General features: G+C 40.7%; 1 protein-coding gene across 2 annotated transcripts in view; it reads right to left on the reverse strand.

Moving 5' to 3' along the window:
• Positions 1-6866: 6866 nt before the first annotated feature.
• Positions 6867-21433, reverse strand: part of C9H1orf21 (chromosome 9 C1orf21 homolog) — a 191085-nt gene continuing 176518 nt past the window's right edge. For both annotated transcript variants that reach the window (XM_075936770.2, XM_075936771.2), the window contains 2 exons: positions 17250-17310; positions 6867-7628 (listed from right to left, as the gene is read on the reverse strand). In XM_075936770.2, the coding sequence (XP_075792885.1) occupies positions 7590-7628; positions 17250-17310 (100 nt within the window). In that variant the 3' untranslated portion in view covers positions 6867-7589. The remainder of the gene's footprint in view (positions 7629-17249; positions 17311-21433) is intronic.

The following is a 21433-nucleotide window of genomic DNA, read 5'->3' on the forward strand; positions in this document are numbered from 1 at the left end:
AGGCTATTGACATGTTCAGCATCATACGAGTGTCAGTATCACAGAGTAACATGAAAACAGGCTTTCCTTGAGCTAGAACAGTTACTACTGAAGAAGGCGACCTAAGATAAGTCACTTCACCTCCTAGGATCTGTTTCCCTTCTGTAAGTCTTTGTGGAAAAGCAGCACTATGCATATTAAAAGTTCGTCACGAGAGGCTTGCCTGACTTAGACTCATAGACTTCAAGGTCAGAAGGGACCACTACGATCATCTAGTCTGACCCCCTGCACAGTGCAGGCCGCAGAATCTCACCCACCCCTCCTAGAATAATCCTTTCACCTATATCTCAGATATTGAAGCCTTCAAATACTTTGAAGACCCCAAGATGCAGAGAATCCTCCAGCTGTGATCCGTACCCCATGCTACAGAGGAAGGCGAAAAATCTCCAGGGCCTCTGCCAATCTACCCTGGAGGAAAATTCCTTCCCAACCCCAAATATGGCGATCAGCTAAACCCTAAGCATGTGGGCAAGACTCACCAGCCAGACACCCAGAAAGTTCTCTATAGTAACTCCTATCATCCCTCCATTGACCTATTTCCCACTGATAATGAATGGTCAATTATTTACCAAGATCATGTTATCTCATTCGAGTACTAGGACTAAAACGTACACCTGGGGTTGTTGGTTTTGCCAGCTGTGACCTCTTCACTGCAGGTTTTGAATTGTTGTAGTCAGCACTGCAAAGAACTGATGATGTCAAAACCATACAGAATACCCTCATGCCATTCGTTTCAAGTTATGGGCTCACCAGGGTTTCTCATAAGATTCTGTTTAAAAGCTTTAGCACTGGATTGGGACTCAAGGGAGCTATGTTCTACTCTCGACTCTGCCACTGGACTGCTAGGCGACCTAAGATAAGTTACTTCACCTCCTAGTATCTCAGTTCCCCTTCTATCAGACAAGTGTAATGACCTTGTAAAAAGCTTCGAGATGTACAGGTGAAAAGCATAATCAAGAGTACGATATGAGAGGTATTAATACATAATGATTTTGCATGTGGGAACAAATGCAACACTTCTTGCCACAGGGATTTAGAGTGCCTCAGCTACATTATAAGCTGAGAGAAGGCAGTGCCATGACACTGTGCGCTCATTAGGGAGCGCATCCCAGGAACAAAGAGCAACCAGAAAATCTTTTTCTAATGTTATTTTCTCAATGTTCAAAATCTAGAGGCTTTAGAATCAAGTAACAAGAGAGATACTATTATTTTTTAAAGACTGCTCTATTCTTTGTATCCTGTTAAGAAGTTAGTTTTCTTCTTCCTATTTCCCACTAATTCACATGCTATATAACATGACACAGGTCACTGGAATTCTGTTGCACTTGTAAGCCTGGATCTGTAGCCAAAAGAACACTGCACAGATATTGTGACCCCAGAATGCCATCTGTAGTACTCTGACAAGACCACGCAAGTTAGAGACTGAAAGATGCCTCAGGCCATCCCCATCAAAAGTGTAGGGCACACATTAGGTATTACCCACATGTAAGAAAGCAATGAAGCTTCCCCACCTTTCCACAAGGCCATAATCCTGCTAAGAGAGTAACTATAGAAACCATCTTGTTAGCGCTTTTAATTGGGTGAAGGGGTAGTTAAAGTCAATATGTGGCATTCCTGATATTCAGAGAGTGAAAAAGCTGATCCCACAATGCCCCTTAGAACTCATTGGCTTCATAGCCTCCTCTGGCAAGGAGTTCCACAGGTTGACTACACGCTGTGTGAAGAAGAACTTTCTTTTATTAGTTCTAAACCTGCTACCCATTAATTTCATTTGGTATCCTCTAGTTTTTCTATTATGGGAACTAATAAATAACTTTTCTTTATCCGCCCTCTCCACACCACTCATAATTTTATATACCTCTATAATATTCCTCCTTGGTCTCCTTTTTTCTAAACTGAAAAGTGCCAGTCACTTTAACCTCTCTTCATATGGGACCCGTTCCAAACCCCTAATCATTTTAGTTGCCCTTTTCTGAACCCTTTCCAAGGCCAAAATATCTTTTTTGAGGTGAGGAGACCACATCTGTACACAGTATTCAAGATGTGAAGAAGTGGCAAAGGTGTTAAAATACTATGTCAGATAAGGTTGCTAACCCTCCAGGATTATTCTAAAATATCCAAGAATTAAAGATTAACCTTTAATTGAAGAACATGTCATGTGATGAAATACCCAAGAATATATCCAGTTAAAACTGGCAACCCAAGGTCAGAGATCCATAAAACAGAGCTAATCCAGGATTCCCTTTCAGTGACCAATTCCAGACAATATGCAAGATTAAGGTTTTACAAGAGTGATACTCTCTAGCCAGCCATGTATTTTTAATTTAAAATTCAGAAATACCCTCATTTCAGAGATTAATTTATACACACAGAATATTAGTGTTAACTTCACAAGGGTGTTTGTTAAATCAAGATATGAAATGCTTTCCAGGAGGATACTGCTGGAAGAAAATCTTTCATTTCAACAAATACCTACATAAAATCCTGACTTGCAGCTTCTTGGTGCAGCCCCTGGAAATTTATTTCTTCAGTTTCAATAGCTCCATCTTGTACAGGCTGAAGAGATGCTTCTCTTTTGGAGATGCAAGTAAAATCCTATTTCTCAAAATTCTGCATGAGAGCAAAGGTGGGGACTGTTGCCATGTTAAGTAAGCCTTAAGGAGAACTGAATCCCTGGAAAAAAATGGGTTATGGTTTAATGAGAGAGAACTTCAACAGCTAAATAAAAATCAAACCCTTTAATCAGCACTATAAAAGAGTTCTGAGGATAAAACAATCATCTCCATACCAACAACGAGACACTCTCAGTAGGAAAGTGCTGCTTCCCCAAACCTCTCTTGGAGAGGATTATCTGATTGATGAGAAACCATCTCCAGCTGCAGGCTGCCTCATTCATTCACTGATTGCAAACAGCTGGAGACCTCTTGCCTCCAAAGACATGTAATCCTTACACTTCTCAGGACATGGTATCAAAAATCCCCACCTTTCTAGGCCCCCTTTGAAGGTTGAGCTGTGCCTTTGCCAAACTCTTTGGCTGTAGTGAGAATTTCACCATTACTTTACTCAGACATACAGGGTGATTTAAAATAGACAAACCAGTCCCATCATTCCCTCCTGTTCTCGGCAGTATCCACTACTGACCCTCTGCCTTCGTGCTAACACTACAGCACGGAGAACTCAATACAGTTCTGCCAAGGATTAGGTGAACACACTCTAGTGGTGCCAGGTTGTCTCTTCAGTGTCTCTTAATGCTCTTCAGAAGTTTGACATTTGATTTACCTAATGATTCAGAGTATAGAAATAAATTCCCTCAGTAAAAATGTGAATGGATTTTAGCGTGACAGCCAAAACACTGCGTCTGAGCACAGTGACAGTGTTTTCTATTAATAGGTTATGGCATTTCTGCCCCATCCCACACATCGCACAAACCTGCAGGATGCCTGTGGGGTTATGGCCAGGTTGTGGTCCTTAATGGAGATCAATGAAGACAATTTATGTGAGCATTTACTAGGGCTCTGTGGGTGGAAAATAAAATGCAAATGGGATAGATTCCAACACAAAACCCTTTAACTCAGGCTACATACAGAGAACCAAAATTTCACATTAAGCTTCTGGGGTAAAGCCATCTTGTTGACAGTACACTTTGGCCTAGAATCACTTTCTTGGTGCTTCTTGCATAACACTCCTTGAAAAACCCATTAAAACTGATCAGCATCACATAACATGTATACAGTTAAATTCCCCCTCCCCTTGAGTGTATTTGATCAGTATAAAAGACCACTGTGATGTACAACTTGAGAAAAGATCCATTTTAAATCTATAATAATCTGCTTATATTATTAAAGACTGTTAGCAGAGAAGGACTAGCACTCTAATTTTTAGATTTCTAGAAAAATGTGTTAGATTTTTGCAAAGGAAATAAAATAGACCCGAATAAAAATATAATTTATCTAAAAAGCTTTAACATTTCTGCTTTTGATATCTGCACACTCTCACAATAAGCAATGCATAGATTAAATACTATTCAGCAAGGGAAAAACGGAACAGGAACTTAGTTCAGTTATCACTCTTAGCTTAGGCATTATCAACTTAAAGGAGGTTTGGTTGTTCATTGCCCACTCTTCAGCATATTTCTCACACCTAGCTGTATGCACTCTTTCCGCTTCTTCTGCTGAAGTTCTCGTGGTACTTTACTGATTAAATCTTCAAGAAACATTCCAATGGAGTCCTCTTGGTTTGCCAAACAAAGCAGACAGCTTTCAGTGGTCCAGGTATAGAAAGAAGGATGTCAAAACAGAGCCTTAAATGTTCAGAAGCAGTCTTATTTCATAGAACTCTGACACTGGAGATTTAAAAAGAGAGACTTTTGCTGTGTTTTATGTTCTGTTTCAGAAAACAAAAAGTTTCTTTCCTATATCACGACCACAGGACTCTGCTTTTTCATGCCTCCCCCAATAAAATAAAATAGTTTGTTAAATGACCTGGCAATAGCCAAAGTCAGAGCACAGAAAACTATTGATGCAAGATTATTTTTTGCCTGGTGGATGTCAATGATAACAAACACTGTGATGGTCCAGAATTTGCTGACTGGATTTCAACAACATGAATAATAAAATTCTCAATTCTGTTCACACTTACCGTACAATAAAATTGGTAAAGTAACTATGAATCTTGTTGACAATGCCTCCACACCCATTGGCAGTCTGCTGCAGCTTTGAATTCCACAAAGAGCAACTGGCAGCTATTAATTTCCCTCCAAATTCTCCTCCCAACACTTCCTTCCCCTCACTGCTGCCATCACCAGTACAACCGCCCACCTAGGCATTTGTTCCTATTGTCACTTGAAGGCAGTAATACACAAGTGAGGTTATAATTTACACAAAGGCTTAAAACACTAGCTGCTTAATAGTACAGTCACATTAGACACAAGAGAAGTATCAGGTATGTTTTTTCTTCCTTCATAAGACTTACAACAGTATACAATAGCAACCAACTTTGTTTTAGTATTATAAACAGCTGTAGATTTTTATTTACATTTAATATTAGCACGCTGAAAGTAACTCCATACTGAAGGAGATTGACATATTTAAGGGCTGTTGTACATGTGTTTTCCAACACAGAGCTTGCATGGCAAGAAACATTTATCACATGGAAACTATTAACTATATTTGAAAAGAAAGGTCTCAATCCTGTAACCCTTCATAGTTCTCTTGAAGCCACTGAGGTTTAATCTTGTAAGAATTGCTCCTCTGAGTAGGACTTGCAAAATCAGGCTCCAAGTTGTTTGAGGAATTAAAAGTTAATGTTCCTGATGCTCCTGCTGGGGATGGTTACCTTACTGAGTGATAACACTACTCATGGAACAAGTTCAGTACAACAGAGGCACAGTGTAGGAGAACACAAATCAGTTTCTATCATGCTTCAACTTCAGGAGAAACCAGGACAATCCTGCTAAAAATGAGGTGACATCTGGAGGACAGGTAAGAAAATGTAGCTTCTAGTGAGCTTGGGCTATGCTATACCACAAAATAAATAAATAGTTAAAATCAGTTGATAAAACTGAATGACGATCTGGGAAAGTGGAACACTCACCCACAAGCAGGATAAAAATCCGTGCAATCTGGTAGAATCCATTTCTAGTAGGGCAGTTGCTCCTGGAATCTTACCCTGAAAAAATTAGCTGCTTATTGGTAATTTTGTACCTTATCCATGTCATGTACTGAGCATTCAACTCTCAGTAAGGGTAATGGAAGGCTGAGGTGACCTCAGCTGACAATAGGATTTAGGATTCTATTAAAAAGAAAAAGAGGTCAGATTGATACAGCAGTCTTGCTAACGGCTCCTGACATTTTTTGCTATAGACATCTAGAACCAGTCCTGCATGAAGATGAAATGTAACAAGTATTGACTATTCAAGAGAGCACATGCGGTAAAATGGATGATTCTACCTCACTGCTCTTTATGTCTGCCCTCTGACCAGAAAAAGGAAAAAAGTCTGGAGGGAAAAATGAGTAAGTAGGGGAAGGGAGGAATGAGAGTGTAGGAAAAAGTTTGAGAGTTGCTTTATACACCCATTAAGTAACAGTATAGCATCAATTGCTCCACTACGACATAACTTCAAAACGTTACAAAGCCTTTTCATACTGATGGTTAATTCTATCCCCCTTAGCGTCACTGCAGTCTATTGCTAATCACTGGGCCTCCACTATTTCCAATATTCAGGATTCATAACTTTAGACACGATTTTCAAATGTGACTAGCTGAAAATAACGGCCCTTTAAGATGCCTCAAATTGGGCACCCAAAAATGGAAGCACCTAAAATCAGTGAACATTCGAAAATCTTGGCTTGAATAGATCTCAAAATCCACAGTATGTTCCACATACATAATCCAACAAAACAGCACTGAAACAAACTTGATTCAGAAACTTTGTGTGTCCTGGTAACACACTAACAAAAACAGAATCTCTTCCTGGTGAGGTCATCTTTTGGGGTAAGACATTGTCATATAAAGATAGACAGGCACAGTTACTTATATACTTTAAAAGAATAAATACAAAAGGTGATTTCCCCTCCCCCCTTTAGTAATATTTTTACTCATGACAATATTTGTTAAAAATATGACATCTGCCTGCAAGAAGATAATATCCTATTTTGCATAATACAGAAAAATAAACTCTACAGAACAAACAACAGACATTCCAAATTGGCACATAGGTACTTTAAAGTGTTAGCATCTTGCAGTTGTAACCATAAAGGGCAGCTTTTACCTTTCCAGTCCCCCAGACTCATAAAATTTTGTACTGTATGAATGGTAAAAAACAAGAATACATAAAAACAGTAAATGTTTATTTTCTTAGAAAAAAGGGATTCAAATGATTGTGATCACACTTCCATTTGCGTTCAGAAAAGCCAATACTGTAAGCTTAGTCCGTGATTAAGATATCTATTCAATGAAACTGTTTTCCATTTAAAATACAAATTTCTGCTTCTGCATCACTTCCAGTATTTGTGTAATAACATGCTTTTAATGGACAATAATTCCTCAACTTCTTCCCAGTAGTGAAACAAGGCCTGTCATGGCAAAACATATCCCATCTCCAAAGGCTGAAATCATCAGTAATACTAAGCATCCCAGACCATCCGTGGATTGACAAACAGCTTGAGGATTTTGTAGAAGCTTCAATGTTCAGTTATGGAAGATTTGTATAACACTACCTCATCCAATAGAAAATAGGCCAAGCAGCCTTAGTAAAATCAACAGTGTCTTTCAGATTAAGTTTAAGGATTTCCTGCATATCTGGACACAGAAATTTGAAAAGTTGCAACAAGTTTTAACTAGCAGCAACAAAGATAGTTCCATACGAGCTCATAGCAATATTCCTTGTCTGTTTTTTTTTTTAAGAAACGCTGTAACTGAATGGAACACAATGTGGAAATGATCTTCTTTTCTTACATAATGCTGCTCACTCTAGAGGACGTCCAAAGAGTCTGACTGGGTCGTAATGTATTTACACAGTAGTATTCCTGTTTTGATGGGCAGAATTGGCACTATGTGATATCCTCCTCTTCTGAACAGTAATCACGGCCCTTTAAAAAGAAACACACACAAATGAACAATTCAAGAGAGAGAATGAAAAGTAAAGAAGTAATTGGAAACACTGGGTAAAGTGATTGAGGGTTACAAGGAAGTATACACCTCTCACTTTCAAATCCCACTGGTTCCCTACACACTGATTTACAAGATAATTTGTAATATGTCTAAAGAGATGCAGAAATGTAGCTATACCACTAGAAAGCAGCAATCTGGGGAGTGCAAGGTAGCAGCTATTATCTCTCGCTATTAAAATTTTTTCCAGCACGATGAAAGAGTGATGTTATCACGTCACTCCACGTCCTGCCGCCCCTCTGCCCTCAGTCGCCAGCCTCTTCCCTCTCACCAGTACTCTGATGGGGTGGGAGCCATGTGGCCCCCCCCTCTTCCCGGTGCTCCGGGAAGGCAGGAACCACGAGGCTTCCCCCTCTCCCGTTCCAGGGGAGGTGGAAGTCATGGGGCCTCCCCCTGCCTGGTGCTCTTGGGAGGCGGGAGCTGACAGCCTCTCCTTTTCCCCTCCTGGGGGGGGGGGGGGTACTGGGAGCCACACAGTCTCCTCCTTCCTCAGTGCTCCAGGGAGCCACAAGTCCTCCCCTTCCCTGCACCCTCAGTCCCCTCACCCACTCCTTTCACTAAGATCCACACCCCCAGCCCACTCCTGTTCCCTCCCCTTGGCCAGGCACGCTGCCCCCAGCCTACTCCTGCACCCTCACCCCGGCCAGACACCTACCCTCAGAGAGAGGGGGGCTGGTGAGCATAACAAGCAGGGGGCACAGCCCCCTATTAATAGTGTAAGCAAAATAAGAACCATTTTGGGAGCAGCAAAGTGAAGCGAAATACTTTATCCATTAAAAACAGCAAGGGATTTCATCCATATTTAAATTAAACCAGGACAATGGGGTTAACATCCTACAGCCTGTGAAAAGCTTGTGAAAAGTTTCAGGGAATCTTTATTGACTAGATGAGTTATGTTTTAGGTCTCAGCTGAAGTGTGAGATTTCCAGAAGTACAGTTCCCCCACTTACTGATGTTTGCAAGAGCATGGATACTTGAGAGGATTCCTCTTAGGTATTATTACTCAACTCATCAATGTAACTAAAGACCTTCTGAGCAACACACTTCCCAAATGGCCAAAGTGCACTGCATAGCAGAGACTGCCATTCTATCTTTCCTTATAAATACTGAAAGATTTATAAATATTACAAAACCTTTCTATTTCTAATGCTAAGAACACACCCTGCAACAAGGGCCAGACTGTCCCAGGCCCTGCATGGATGAATAGAACTAGTCACTATGGTCAAGGAAAAGGAGAAAAAACACAGAAAAAGTTCATGTCTCTGGAGAAGTCTGGAGTAGGGAGGGCCCCTGCTGGAATAAAAGCTAGATAGCTTGACTAGAGTTATGCCCACATACCCTAGAACAGAAATTAGGCCAGAGTCTTGCCAGATTTTTATGCTCAGGAAGAGAATTTTTAGGAGTAAATTGTTTAGCAGTTGCAAAATAGAGAATAAAGGTGTATCTGGGCAATAATGAAGGGGGGTCCTCAAAACCATCTTGTTTCATTTTCTGCAGCTAAAAAAACATTGCTTGGATATACACAGAGGCTATGACGTGGCTCTGGGTTTGTTGCTCAAACCCACTTTGCTGCCAAGGGACAGTGATGTTCACTTTGGTTTGTCATTTCTTTGCACTAGTCCTCCCAGTCTAACTCCTAGGGCCAGCAGTGTCTTATTGTTAGTGGCTGAAGATGGATATTTGACAGTTTTGTTAATAGATTTAAAAAGATTTAGCACTCAAAAAGCATATATTTAGTCCCACCTTTGCACCGTGGCTATCAGCAAAGTTAAAACATTCATTTGGTTTTAATACATGATTTTTGGGGGGAGATGAGGAGAGGGCAACATTTTGCAAAAAGGCCCAAATCACCTGATTTCCTCTATTTCAGAGATCCTGACAACATATGCCAACATACTGTGTAGCTGTGAAAATCACTCTTAAAGAATAATGATTCAGGCCCAAGATATTTCCTGGTGATTAGAGGCCGGGGGACTTGATAACTCAAAGTGCAAGCACTTGCTGGTCATTTATTCCATGGGAAATGCTCTGCCCCGGTTATCGTTATAACTGTTCAAGTCTGTTGTAGAATTAGCTTGTGTAGGCAGCAACAATCCTTAAAAGAGTTTGTAATTTTCAAACAAGTTAGCAGGTTGAGTAAAAGTCTAATTGTTAACCCAAAGCTAGACTAAAAATTGCCTTGTCTGTGCCAATATTTTACCTCAATAGCAGCCAGAGAAGCACCTGCAGTGTGACCCTGGGAGAAAGCTAAGGGTATATCTACATAGCAGAGGAAAGTGTGATTATAATGCAGGCATGCTTGAAACAATATTCCTAAGGTTGCTAGCAGACTTGTACTCAATAGTAGGCTAGCCTGCACTACCATGTCTTCACTAATACTGGTACCCAAGCTAGCTAGATTACAAATAGCATAGGTACACCTACTCACACTACAATCACACCCTCATTTTCTTGTAGAAATAGCCAGAGAGAGAGTTTTCTGATCTGAGTGTTGGCTGGAAAAAAAAGGCTTAGAACAGTTTCCTTATACAATATCTCCTTCTGTTTAATGTTTACAGTACTCATGAAAACAGAACTTTATGTATATTCTTTGTAAATAAGCAGGATGACATCAGTCTCTCTTTCTAAAGGGAATAACCCACAAGACCTTGAATTACTGGCTAACTGCGTGGATCAAAAGGGGAAACATTCTTATGAACATGATAGTCAGATCCATATAATAAGCACATGTTTTAAAAGGCTCCCACTAAAAGTTAATCAAGGTCAAATAAAAATATAAGAGGAGGAAAAAACGGTACAGGTAATGTCTAGCATACACCACTTTTCAGCGTACATTTATACTTTAATACAAGTCTGTGAACGCAAGGGAAAAAAAGATGGCATGCTACTCCTTCATTGGCTTGCACACAGGGAATAGTACGAAGTTAGCAGCTGGTTTCCCCACCTCACTTTTTGTTGCATCTAGAAGAAGCAAGTATTCTGTATGTTTTATGATATTCTTTACACACAAAGAGCTTCATTCTTTTATTCTACACGACAGACTGAAACAAACCCACATGGCAGGAATGCTGAAGCCTTCCTAGCTAAACAGCTTTTTTTGTGCAACTGACATGCACAGAAAAAAAAGTATGTAAGGAGACACGGCTTCCGCTATCACTCCAAAGTTTGGCACCAGATCCAGTCTAGCTGGAATCCAAAGGAAATAAAGGGGGGAGGAGGAAGAGGATTGGTGGCCTGATGGGGTGAAATGAATTGCACCAAACAGTCCTTTCTTCTGCTATCACTAAAAGGGCTGGCTCTACACATACAGTGGCCTCTTTCAGAATAGAGTCCAAAGCTTGGAAACATTAAAGTGGTTCTTATGGTGGGAACTCTTTTCATCAGTCTGTTTTTGTTTACAATCGTCATAGAAAGAGTGGGAAGAAAATGCTAAGAGAAGGCACAAAACTACTGTACATTGAGTTAATTTTTTCATTTCTTATTCTGAAAGGTAAATCAATGGATGCATTAAGAGCAATTCACTTTAATAATAAGTTTTAGTCTAAAAATCCTGCATTTGCGTATCTTTCAGTTAACTAATGTCTTATTTCTAATGGCACATTTTATACACAATACAAGAGGCTGCTTTGTGTCTGCCAATTGGGTCTCGTGCCCAGTTTTACTAATGAGGGCTATTCAGTCATTACCATAGGTTGACTGTTTGGTGACCTATGCCAATAGAAGTAGATTGTCTTAATGTAAATTCCAAAGCACAGGTATAAACATCAAAAAAACACTGCTGTGAACAGTTTTATTGTGGGCAGTCTTCAGCAGAAAAGCGAAAGACAGACTTCTTAGATCCCTGTAGATTGGGGTGAAGGATATTGCTACAGTACTCTGCAGAAGTCTGCCCTATAAGATTCTTTCATGGAGAGAGTTCTTCAACACCTATGGTTGTCAAGCTGGTATTTCTCAAGAGCCGCAAAGTAAATTATACAATATTTGTTTAGTAGAAAGGAAACAAAAGATACACATGCATAAATAAATGTGTGTTCAGAAGATAATAAGAGACAAGAATAGGATCTTAAATCTTTTTGGAGTCAGCGTTTGTCAAAGTCAAGTGGTAACAGAAAATTCATCATCATCTAATCAGTTATACACCAAAATGAGGGAACAAACGTTTTAAAAATGGTATGGAACTTTAAAATCCTCTACTGCTTCTCTGTGGAATGTTAAATCTTCAATGAAAACATCAACTTTAGAACTTGTTTACATGCTAAGTTTTCTGAACGAGAATGGCTACAATGACATAATTGGGTAGTGTGAGTATGTCACATTGGTATAGGAAGTGAATTCTGCACAAGGGTTTTATATTGATGAAACTGCAATTGCTGAAAAAATTGTCGGCATGGATCAGACGTTAAGTATATAATTATATTTCACAGCTCTATGAGGATGTTAAATGTGTTTACAGACTGAGACAGAAGCAATAATAATTTATAAATAAAATTATTGACTATACTGGAGATAATTTGGTTTCTCATTTTAGTATTATGCTTCATACTTGGGATGCTAGGATATAGCAATCATTTATTAGAATCTGTTTATTTTGATGGCCATTCGTCAGGAAAATTTTTTTTGCCACCAAACACTACTAGGGCAATTTTGCATTTATTCCACTCTCCACATTGCTTTTTTTTTTAATTATCATTATATAATAGTTGCATTATGGTAGCACCTATGAACCCCATTAAGGGGTCAGGGATCAGGGCCCCACTGTACTAGAAGCACATGCACACCCACAATGAAAAGACAGTCACTGCCCCCAATTACTTATAGCAGCAGGACCATGACTAATCCCACTAGAGCTATACGGATTACTCAATAAAGTAAAAATATGCCCTAAAATCTTTGCAGGATCAGGGTCCAAGTAAATTTTGTCCCTCTTTTTCCTGTTCAGTTATTTGCTAGATTTCAGGGTGTGAGGGCACAGATTGGAATACATTTAAGCAGGAGATAAAAAAATCTTTCTATTCATTATCCTCTCTCAGTGATCCTGATTGCCATGTTGTGCTGCATAGCAATTATTTGTTAATTCAGATATAATATTGCTCCTCGGATTGCTCCATCCTGTGTTTTTACAACTCTGGATCATCTTAGAACAGCATTAGCTGAGGTTCCTGCTTCATTATTCTGAGCAACACTGGATGCTGATCTTTGTCTTCTGCATCAAAGGTGGGTGTTTATATAAGGAGTCTCCACCTTGTACAAAATTTTCCCTCTATTTTTCTTGGAGGTTTTACAGTGGGTGCCATTTAACATCCTCAGGAATAACACAATGTTGCAATCAATGCCAATTTGTGTGTCAATTTTGAGATTATTTAAATTGCCCCCCACCTTCTCTTCAGGAACCATGTTTCAAATTGCTCTAGTTGATTCTGCAGCATTCTCTCTCTGTCAAAATTAGTCAGCTTTGGAAAAACATCATCTGTCTATGATGACTGAGTATTGCTCTTCTCCAATTTATTCTGTTCTCTTTTGTTGATTTCCCTATCTATGGTTTCTGAAGATAATATTTGTGCCTTGATTTCTAAGGTCAAGCTAATTACTTGTCCCTCTGACACTATTCCCTCTAATTTACTCAAGGGGCTCTTTCCTCAGGCTTAATTGATGCTGTTATAAATTCTTCTCTCTCCACTGGGAAGTTTTTATGTGATCTCAGGCATGCTTTGGTGAGCACTTTTAACAAGTCACTGGATTATTCTATTGCTAACTATCTGCCTCTCATTCCCTTTCACTTCTTCCCTTTATTTTTGAACTCCTTGAATATGCGTGTCATAATTTAAAGCTGTGACTTATGTTCACAGTAGTTCCATGCCAGCATAAACATTTCATGAGATCGGCACTGCAGCTGGTAGCAGGCAGTAGGCGTACTTCTGACCCAACCTCCTTTCAGGTCTTGTTTTCCTGCAGGAAGAGACACACCCTTCCGCTTCCTACTCCCCTTTCTGTTTTTCCTCAATTGTTATTTTATATCGCTAATACAGTAGACTTCTGATAATCCGGAACCTATGGGACGTAGGTGGTGCCGGATTATCAAATATGCTGGATTATCAGGAGGTACTATAAACTGGTTATATAAATACTGTATACATTATATACTGTATATAAAGTGTTCTTAACCCTTTTTATTGTACATACTGTATACAGTATACTGTAATATTTTAGTTTTTAAGCCTTTTTTACCCTTTTTGCTCAATTCAGCTGCTGCCGCTGTTACCTTGTGACTCATTTTTTGCCAAAGCTCACTCACTAGGCTCTTGCCATTTTGATGCCGGACTATCAGGAGTGCCAGACTATTGGATGCTGGACTATTGGGAGTTTTACTGTATTTGCCTCAAATAGGAATTGAAGCCACTTTCTTGTGCACCTGTCCTATGGTGGTCCAACCAACAGGACCACAGGGCAAACAAGTCCCATGGCACTGTTGCACAGACTTGATTTTCACACTAACAGCAGGCAAAGCCATTGTCATGGAATCCCCATGATTCTATTATTAATATTTAAAATTAACTTCAACTGCATGAGCTGAGGGACCTTTTTCATTCTTGGTATAAGCTGCAGCTCTAGTAGAAAAGCTCTTGTGGCACTGCTTATTGATCTTTTGCCAGTTAAACTATTTCCAGTGCTATGGATCATTCAATGCTACTTCAGCTCCAATCATACTGAAGATTTTACAAGATTCTAATCACAGGTATATATATATTTTAAATCAAAGACCACATTCTGGTGCCACTGAAGTGACTGGAAAAATTCTCATTACACTTAATGATACCCAGAATGCAACCACAACATGTGGCTCAGGCTTTTGATGTTATGCTCTAAATGTGCTGTATAACACAAATTGGGTCCTTAGGTTTCTTCATTTTATATTTACTTACTCCTGGGGTGTTCTGAGTTGTATGGTTTTCTTCTTCATCATAACTACACGGATATCCATATCTACAATTCCTTTTCAGTCTTTTCTACCAACTACACATACTCAAAGGAAAACAACAAATGTCTCTATCTGGATGCCACACAATAATTTATTTTTTATAGCGAGCTCTGACAGGAACTTTCCTTATTGAGAATGACATTTTGTGTCCAACCCTTTCTTGGGTCACATGTTATGGAAGTTAATTCAGTTCCAATGTCCCAGTGCTCCCCCAAGATCTTGATTTTTCCAGTGACTAGAGAACACATTTGTTGCCTGAGACAAGTACAGGTTGAACCTCCCTGGTCCGGCACCTGGAGGATCCAAGTGGTCTTGAACAAAGGAACCTGCCGGACCAGGGAAGGTCAGGCATCTGGGATCTCCCAGAGCTCCTCTTCTGGTTACTGCCCCAGGAGAACCCAGGAGAACCTCTGGCTCACCTGCCTGGCTCTGCTGCCCTGGCCAGGACTTTGCTCTCTGCCCTCAGTTCCCTGGCCTGGCCCCACGTGAGGTGGCAGCTGCTCCTGGGTTCCCCTGCCCGGCCCGGCCTATGGTGGCAGATGCTCATGGGATTTCCTGATGCCTTCCCCCATGGGGCGGCAGCTGCTCCTGGGGCTATCTACCCCCAAGTCTTAGGCCCTGCAGGCTGCTGTGGATCAGACCGGCTCTGCTCCCTATCTCTGGGGCCGGGGCTCTCTGATCTAGCAACACCTGTGGTCCTGCCAGACCAGACAGTCCCAGACCAGGTTCAACCTGCGTGTGATTTGTTTAATGAGGAAAGACACCAGTTTTCAAATGTACTGTGATCACTGGCACAAATGACGAAAGTTCACCATCCACTAATACAGTTCTTATAACAACTCACAGAATCTGTTTTCCAAAAGTCGGTGTCTGTTAAGCTGAACTCAATATGCTCCCATTCTCTAACACAGCACCACAGTTTTTAAGTATACTTAATTCTTTTTCAGCTGGCTTCTGAAAGTAGAAAGTTTCATATTGTATGATGTACCTCATCCCAAATGATTAAGCCTAAAAAGTGCATTCATGAAACCATATCAGCTAGTGATTATAGTAAGGGAAAGGGAGAGAGGACCCCTGTGTCTTGGCTGCTGAACTTGTCACTGATCTACTGGTGACCTGAGATAAAGTCATTTAAATTCTAATGCCTCAGTTTCCCATTTGTAATAATACTTTAGAGCAGAGGTTTTCAAACTGTGGCCCACGGACTACCAGTGGTCCACGAGCTCCATTCAGGTGACCCATGAAAAGTTTCCTCTAAAGTGTGCACCTGGGCAACTGCATATGAGAGAATGAAGGATTGCTCACCTAATTAGTGGCTCACAGGTGTGGTTCCACTAATTAGGTGCCTGGATCCCTCACAAGTAAGGAGAGGGGGTAGCCTTGGGAGGAATAAGGGGCTGACAGGAAGAGGTAGTGGAGCGAGGTGGAAGAAATGGGTAGGTAGATGGGGCAGAGGGGTCAGAAGAGGCGGGGAGGGTTTTGGGATATGCAGGGCTGCGGCAGCCAGAGAAAGAAGTGACTTTCTGCAGTTCCAGGGCTGTGTCTTTGGGGAGGTATGGACATCTTTGCCAGCTTCAGCTCTGTGGTGCTGAGGTGGGAGAGAGGCACCTATTGATATTACAATATGAGCAGTGTGCTTTTATTTGTAGAACAAAAAAGCATTTGTTGGTAAAGTTTTTTTATAGAGTGCATTTACTCAAAGCGCTTTACAATAGTTAGCTAACGGTACAAACAACATTTGGAAAGATCTTTAAGTGGTCAGACGAGACTCTCAGCAATTTTCAAGTAGTCTGTTGAAAAAAAAAGTTTGAGGGATGCTGTGAAGCATTGTTAATATAAGTCTATAAGTGTGCTGAGATTCTCAAATGAAAGTTGCTATAAAAATATTCTTTGAGATTTGCAAAACAAGCTAAGAAGATGAATGTACCTAAATCTCCAACTGTGCCCTGAAAAATCTCTAGTGTTATCTCTATTTAGTGCAGGTCTATGGCAGAGATGCTTATACCTGCAGTGTATTAATGTTTTTTTTTTGGGGGGGGTGAGGTTCATTAATTTGAAAAGACTAATCATCAATAAATGAACCGAGACCATCAGCATTGTTAAGATCTCTGAATGATGGCTGATAATTCTGATAATAGGATTAAATTTCAATTTTTCTCCAAACAGTTAAAACAAAACTTCAACATTAGAGGGATGCACAAAATCCTGCTTTGCTATTCTGTTTATTAATTGATCCAAGCCTTCCTTTAATGCTTGGGCTAAATTTAATCTGCTATTCATAAGGGCCTTGGATACTTTTCCAAAATTAGGTTTTCTTCCCATACTGTTTTTACTCTGTAACCTCTTTCTCTATCCATTTCTCATCTCTGCTGTGCACGAAAGTACCGAGACAACTAACCTCCATTATGGTTTATGCCAACAAGTAGCTGCTTGTTTATGCCAACAAGTAGATGAGGAATATCATCTGTATAGTCTGGGACTGGTAAAGAATGGAATATTACTGTGGCTGTCATCTATTGTACTCTGTAGTTATGACAGAAAAGCATTTATTTAGTTGGATTCTTACCTTTTCAATTTTCTCATCTAGCATTCTGAAGAATTCCTGTTGGCTTTCGGAGATGTGCATGCTGAAAGACATGAGGGAAGAATGTCTGTACAGGCACAGATGTATCTGTTTTCAAAAAATCTCAGACTCTGGATTACCACTTGGAAAGAAATGGACTTTTTGCTTATGCCAGCCATGACAGGAATATCATCTGTAACACTGGACACCTCCCAATTCTGAAGTGGTATATAAATCAGTCAGAAGCTGTGCAAAGTAGTGAATTGGTGAAAGCTCTGAGTTTTAGGCAGACTGAAACTCCCATCAACTGATTGCAAGTTTTGCCTATATAAGAACTAGAGGATTTGGCTCAATGTATGCATGTTATTTCCATTAATGTTATTAGGAATTGTGTGTGTATCAAGAGGAGATGGCATTCCTTAGGCATTTTTTCTTTTTGTTAGACAGGCTGCAGAGACTCAATATTCAGCTACATATTCCAGAGGCGCAAGCTAAGCTAGCCAAGTACTGAGACCCTTCTGTGTTGAAACTGAAGATTTCTAAGATTGCAGAGTGCAACTTCACACCAATCAGAGGCCCGTAATTTGAAGCTAAAGCCCATTTTATAATCTTACTCTGAAAGGTCCTTTTGTAGAGCACAATCTTACCAGTCAAGCTCCATGTTAAACAGTTGGGAATCTGTTGCACATCTCTCCTTTTTTTTTTTTAATACCCAAATGGGGGTGTTACTACTCTCAGACACTCGGATCCATTAACTCCATGGTACCTGGAGGTTCAGGTTTTCGTGAAACTATGCTTTGCATTAGTGCACTAGAACAGGTTGGACCTCCCTGGTCCGGCACCCTCTGCACCTGACCCGTCACAGATAAGGCATTTTGCCGGACCAGGTGAAGTTATTTCTAGCACCCCTGCTGCCAGCCCCCCCTTCAGCCCTGGCTCGACCGCTGCCCTCCCTCCTCTCGCTGGCCCCACTGCCCTGTTAACCTTCTGCTGCTCTACCAGGCAGCCCTGCCACCTCTGCGCACCAGGCTCCTGCTGTCAACTCCAGAGGCTGGATTGTTTTCAGTATGATGCTTTGAGCTGTAACAAGTTCATACCCCACTCAAATGCCCAATGACATAGCATAACACAGCCATGCATGTATGCTGCATGTGCTATCAGGATACATACAGCTCATGCTGGGACCTTGAATGAAAAATACATTTAAAAGTTAAGTTCTTATTAGGAAGATGGAAGTTAAATTACAATCTAAGTCAATTTATTAAGTAAGAAATAATTTAAAGAGTGGATTAAAAAGTGAATATTGTCAAAGTTTTAGAACCAAAGAAAACAGTTATTGAAAGCCGACCTGAAATAAATGAACTATTACTTGATACTGCCAACCAGTTTTCAGTAAGGGCATATATAGACCACAAACTAATTTCTTTATTTGATACACAGCAAACACACTGTGTTGGCATGGACAGAAGCATAACTCTGACACATCATTTATAAGATAATGTGGCAATTTAGCTCCAGCAGATAAGCCAACTGACATGCAAAGTATGACAGAGACAACCAGAATGAGCAAACACCCACGACAGCCTAGTTATCATAGCACATTTTCTTAGAGGGAAAGAGCACTTGAAATTCATGTCTGCCTCCATACCTCTCAAAGTGCCAGTTTCCAACACAATAAGAGACTTTCAGGGCCTATCAAAGATGTATTTTTTGGGAAGACTATTTAATTACATGGGAAAAAATCTACTGCTATATGGGTAAAAAGATAATCCAAAATAGTTTATTAGAATACTTTTGTCATTATAAGTCTGTAAAAATTGTCACTGTAGAAACTGTTATCTTCTGAAGTGTATAACTTGGCAGTAAAATTGCTGTCATGTTGGAGATGCAATACAGAGAATGCTGACTTAATAGATACTCTCTGGGATTGTGTAAAATTACAATAATATTGGGACTATTTAAAGCAAAGAGTGAACGAACTTTTGGGAAAGAAAACTATCCAAGTATCTAAGATTGTACTCTTGGCTATTCCTCCTCAAGAAAATGCTTTTGACAAACAGAAATGTCTGGATAATCTTTTTCCTTGTGATATTTTATGTGCTAGACAGCAAGGGAAATCTGAAATTGTCTCGATGTGTACGCATTTTATAAATTTCATAATGTGCCACCAGTTAAGAACGAGTTGCTAGAGAGAGAAATAATGTTTTACAAAAATTTGGATTCCGTGGCTAGATACAATCTACTATATATTTTAAAGAGTTTGTTTGTTTGTTTGTTCAAGAACTCCTCATACATGGTAAGAGCTAGGAGCACCACATTTGGTAGGCAGCTCTCTCATATCATAACTTAAAGCAAGGCAAGGGTTTGGTTGTGCCAGGAGACCGGCATGTGCCTGGAATGGGATTGCTTCTCATAAAATCATACAGAAAAAAGACAGAATCACCAGACAGGTGAAAGGAGATGCAGTCCCCATTCAGGACTGTTCAGCCCCAAGCCTCCTACCCTACCAGGTGGGGGAGCTGAAGCTCCTCTCCGCCCCTCCCCCAACCAGGATTCATGTGGGGACATTGCTGGCTGTTCCCCTTTGTCAGGGGGCGAGGGGAACCTGCGCAGCTTTCTGCATTCCTCGCTGTGGCGGGGGAGTGCAGGGGACAGCAAGTTGTGCTCTTTACTCTCACTTCCTGACAGGGACAAGAAGGGGAAGAGCAAGCAGCCATGGTATAAATATCCGGGGGAGGATGCTTTAGACCCCTGCCCTCCCGTTCAGAGACCCTCTAGGTCCCCCAACCCTGACTCATGCATCCACTATATTCTCCGCCCCCTCTCTTGAATCTCTCCTTAAGGATCCAAGCAATGCCAGGTAAATGTACTAATAATATAAAATACATGATTTCTTTCATTATACTTCCAAAGGTTTGAATCCTGAGATTTATGCATATGAGTAGTTCCAGTTTCTTAATGGGATTAATCACATAGAAAATGAATGTGAGAGAAAGTCTTTGCAAGATCTGGGTTTTGATGTGTAACATTTAATTTCTGCTAGATGTAACAGGAATCCCCATAATTGTACTTCTACATATAATTCAACACATTTTTAAAAAATCCTCAATTTACGTTTCAACATATAACATTTGATCCAAGTTGGGCTTTTTTAAAACCAAACAGTATTTAAAAAAATAACTGTTTTGGAATATTCAAATGTAATGGCCCTCTCCATCCAACACACAAACACCCAATTGTAATCAAAAGTTGAGAATTTTAAGGTTTTATTTCTGCTTCTGTCAGGGCGGTTCCCCACTCTGGCACTTTGAGTGCAGAAGGTGGGAGCCCACAAGAGATGTTAAAAATACCTCACTTCTATAGGCTTCTGCTTAAAAACACCCCAGTCACAGATTTCCTGACCTTGGGTGAAATTGTTGCTACCACCTAAGTGCAAAACCTCCTTTCTGAACCCTGGAAAATCCACTTGGGAATTTCTTCCTGTGTGGTACCCCAAGCTCTTTTACCCTCCATCAGAAGTGAGCTGGAAACAAACTCATTTCTAATAGCTGACCTCTCAGTCTCAGGCATGTGCACGCAGACCCCCTGCCTTGTAGGGCACAGGAATCAGATCACCGACTTTAAAAAAGGTGCAGAGGTGTGAAATATCAAGTAATTAACTAATCAAATAGTCGATGCATCAACTACTTGATTAGGCATCTCCGTCTTCGAAGTGCAGCAATAGCCCTAGGGCTATTGCTACACTTCAAATGTGAAAAAGCCTTGTGAAGCATAGGGTCAGCAGTCCTGTGCAGCACTGCCATTTTGAAATGCCATGGGGAGCCCGGTGTCAGACTGCATGTGGCGTTTCACAGTGGCAGCGCTGCATGGAGCCTGAGGTCAGCGGGGGAGTCTCCATCTGATCCCGGGCTCCACGTGGCACTGCCACTTTGAAACGCCACATACAGCCTGGGGATACCGCAGCTGGCCTCGGGATGCACACAGTGTTTCAAAGTGGCAGTGTCACATGGAGCCTGGGGTCTGGCCACAGGCTCCACATGGCGCTGCCGTTTTGAAGCACTCCTTCTTCTTCCCCCACACTTACTGCCTCTTTCTGATAGAAGCAGCAAGGAGTGGAGGAAGCGACTAGCCTGTTGACTATACGATAAGCATTTGCTTATCAGGTAGTCATTCACATCCCTACTTCA

The sequence above is a fragment of the Pelodiscus sinensis genome, chromosome 9 (assembly GCF_052426305.1).
Source record: "Pelodiscus sinensis isolate ZL-2025 chromosome 9, ASM5242630v1, whole genome shotgun sequence".
Classification (NCBI taxonomy): domain Eukaryota; kingdom Metazoa; phylum Chordata; order Testudines; family Trionychidae; genus Pelodiscus; species Pelodiscus sinensis.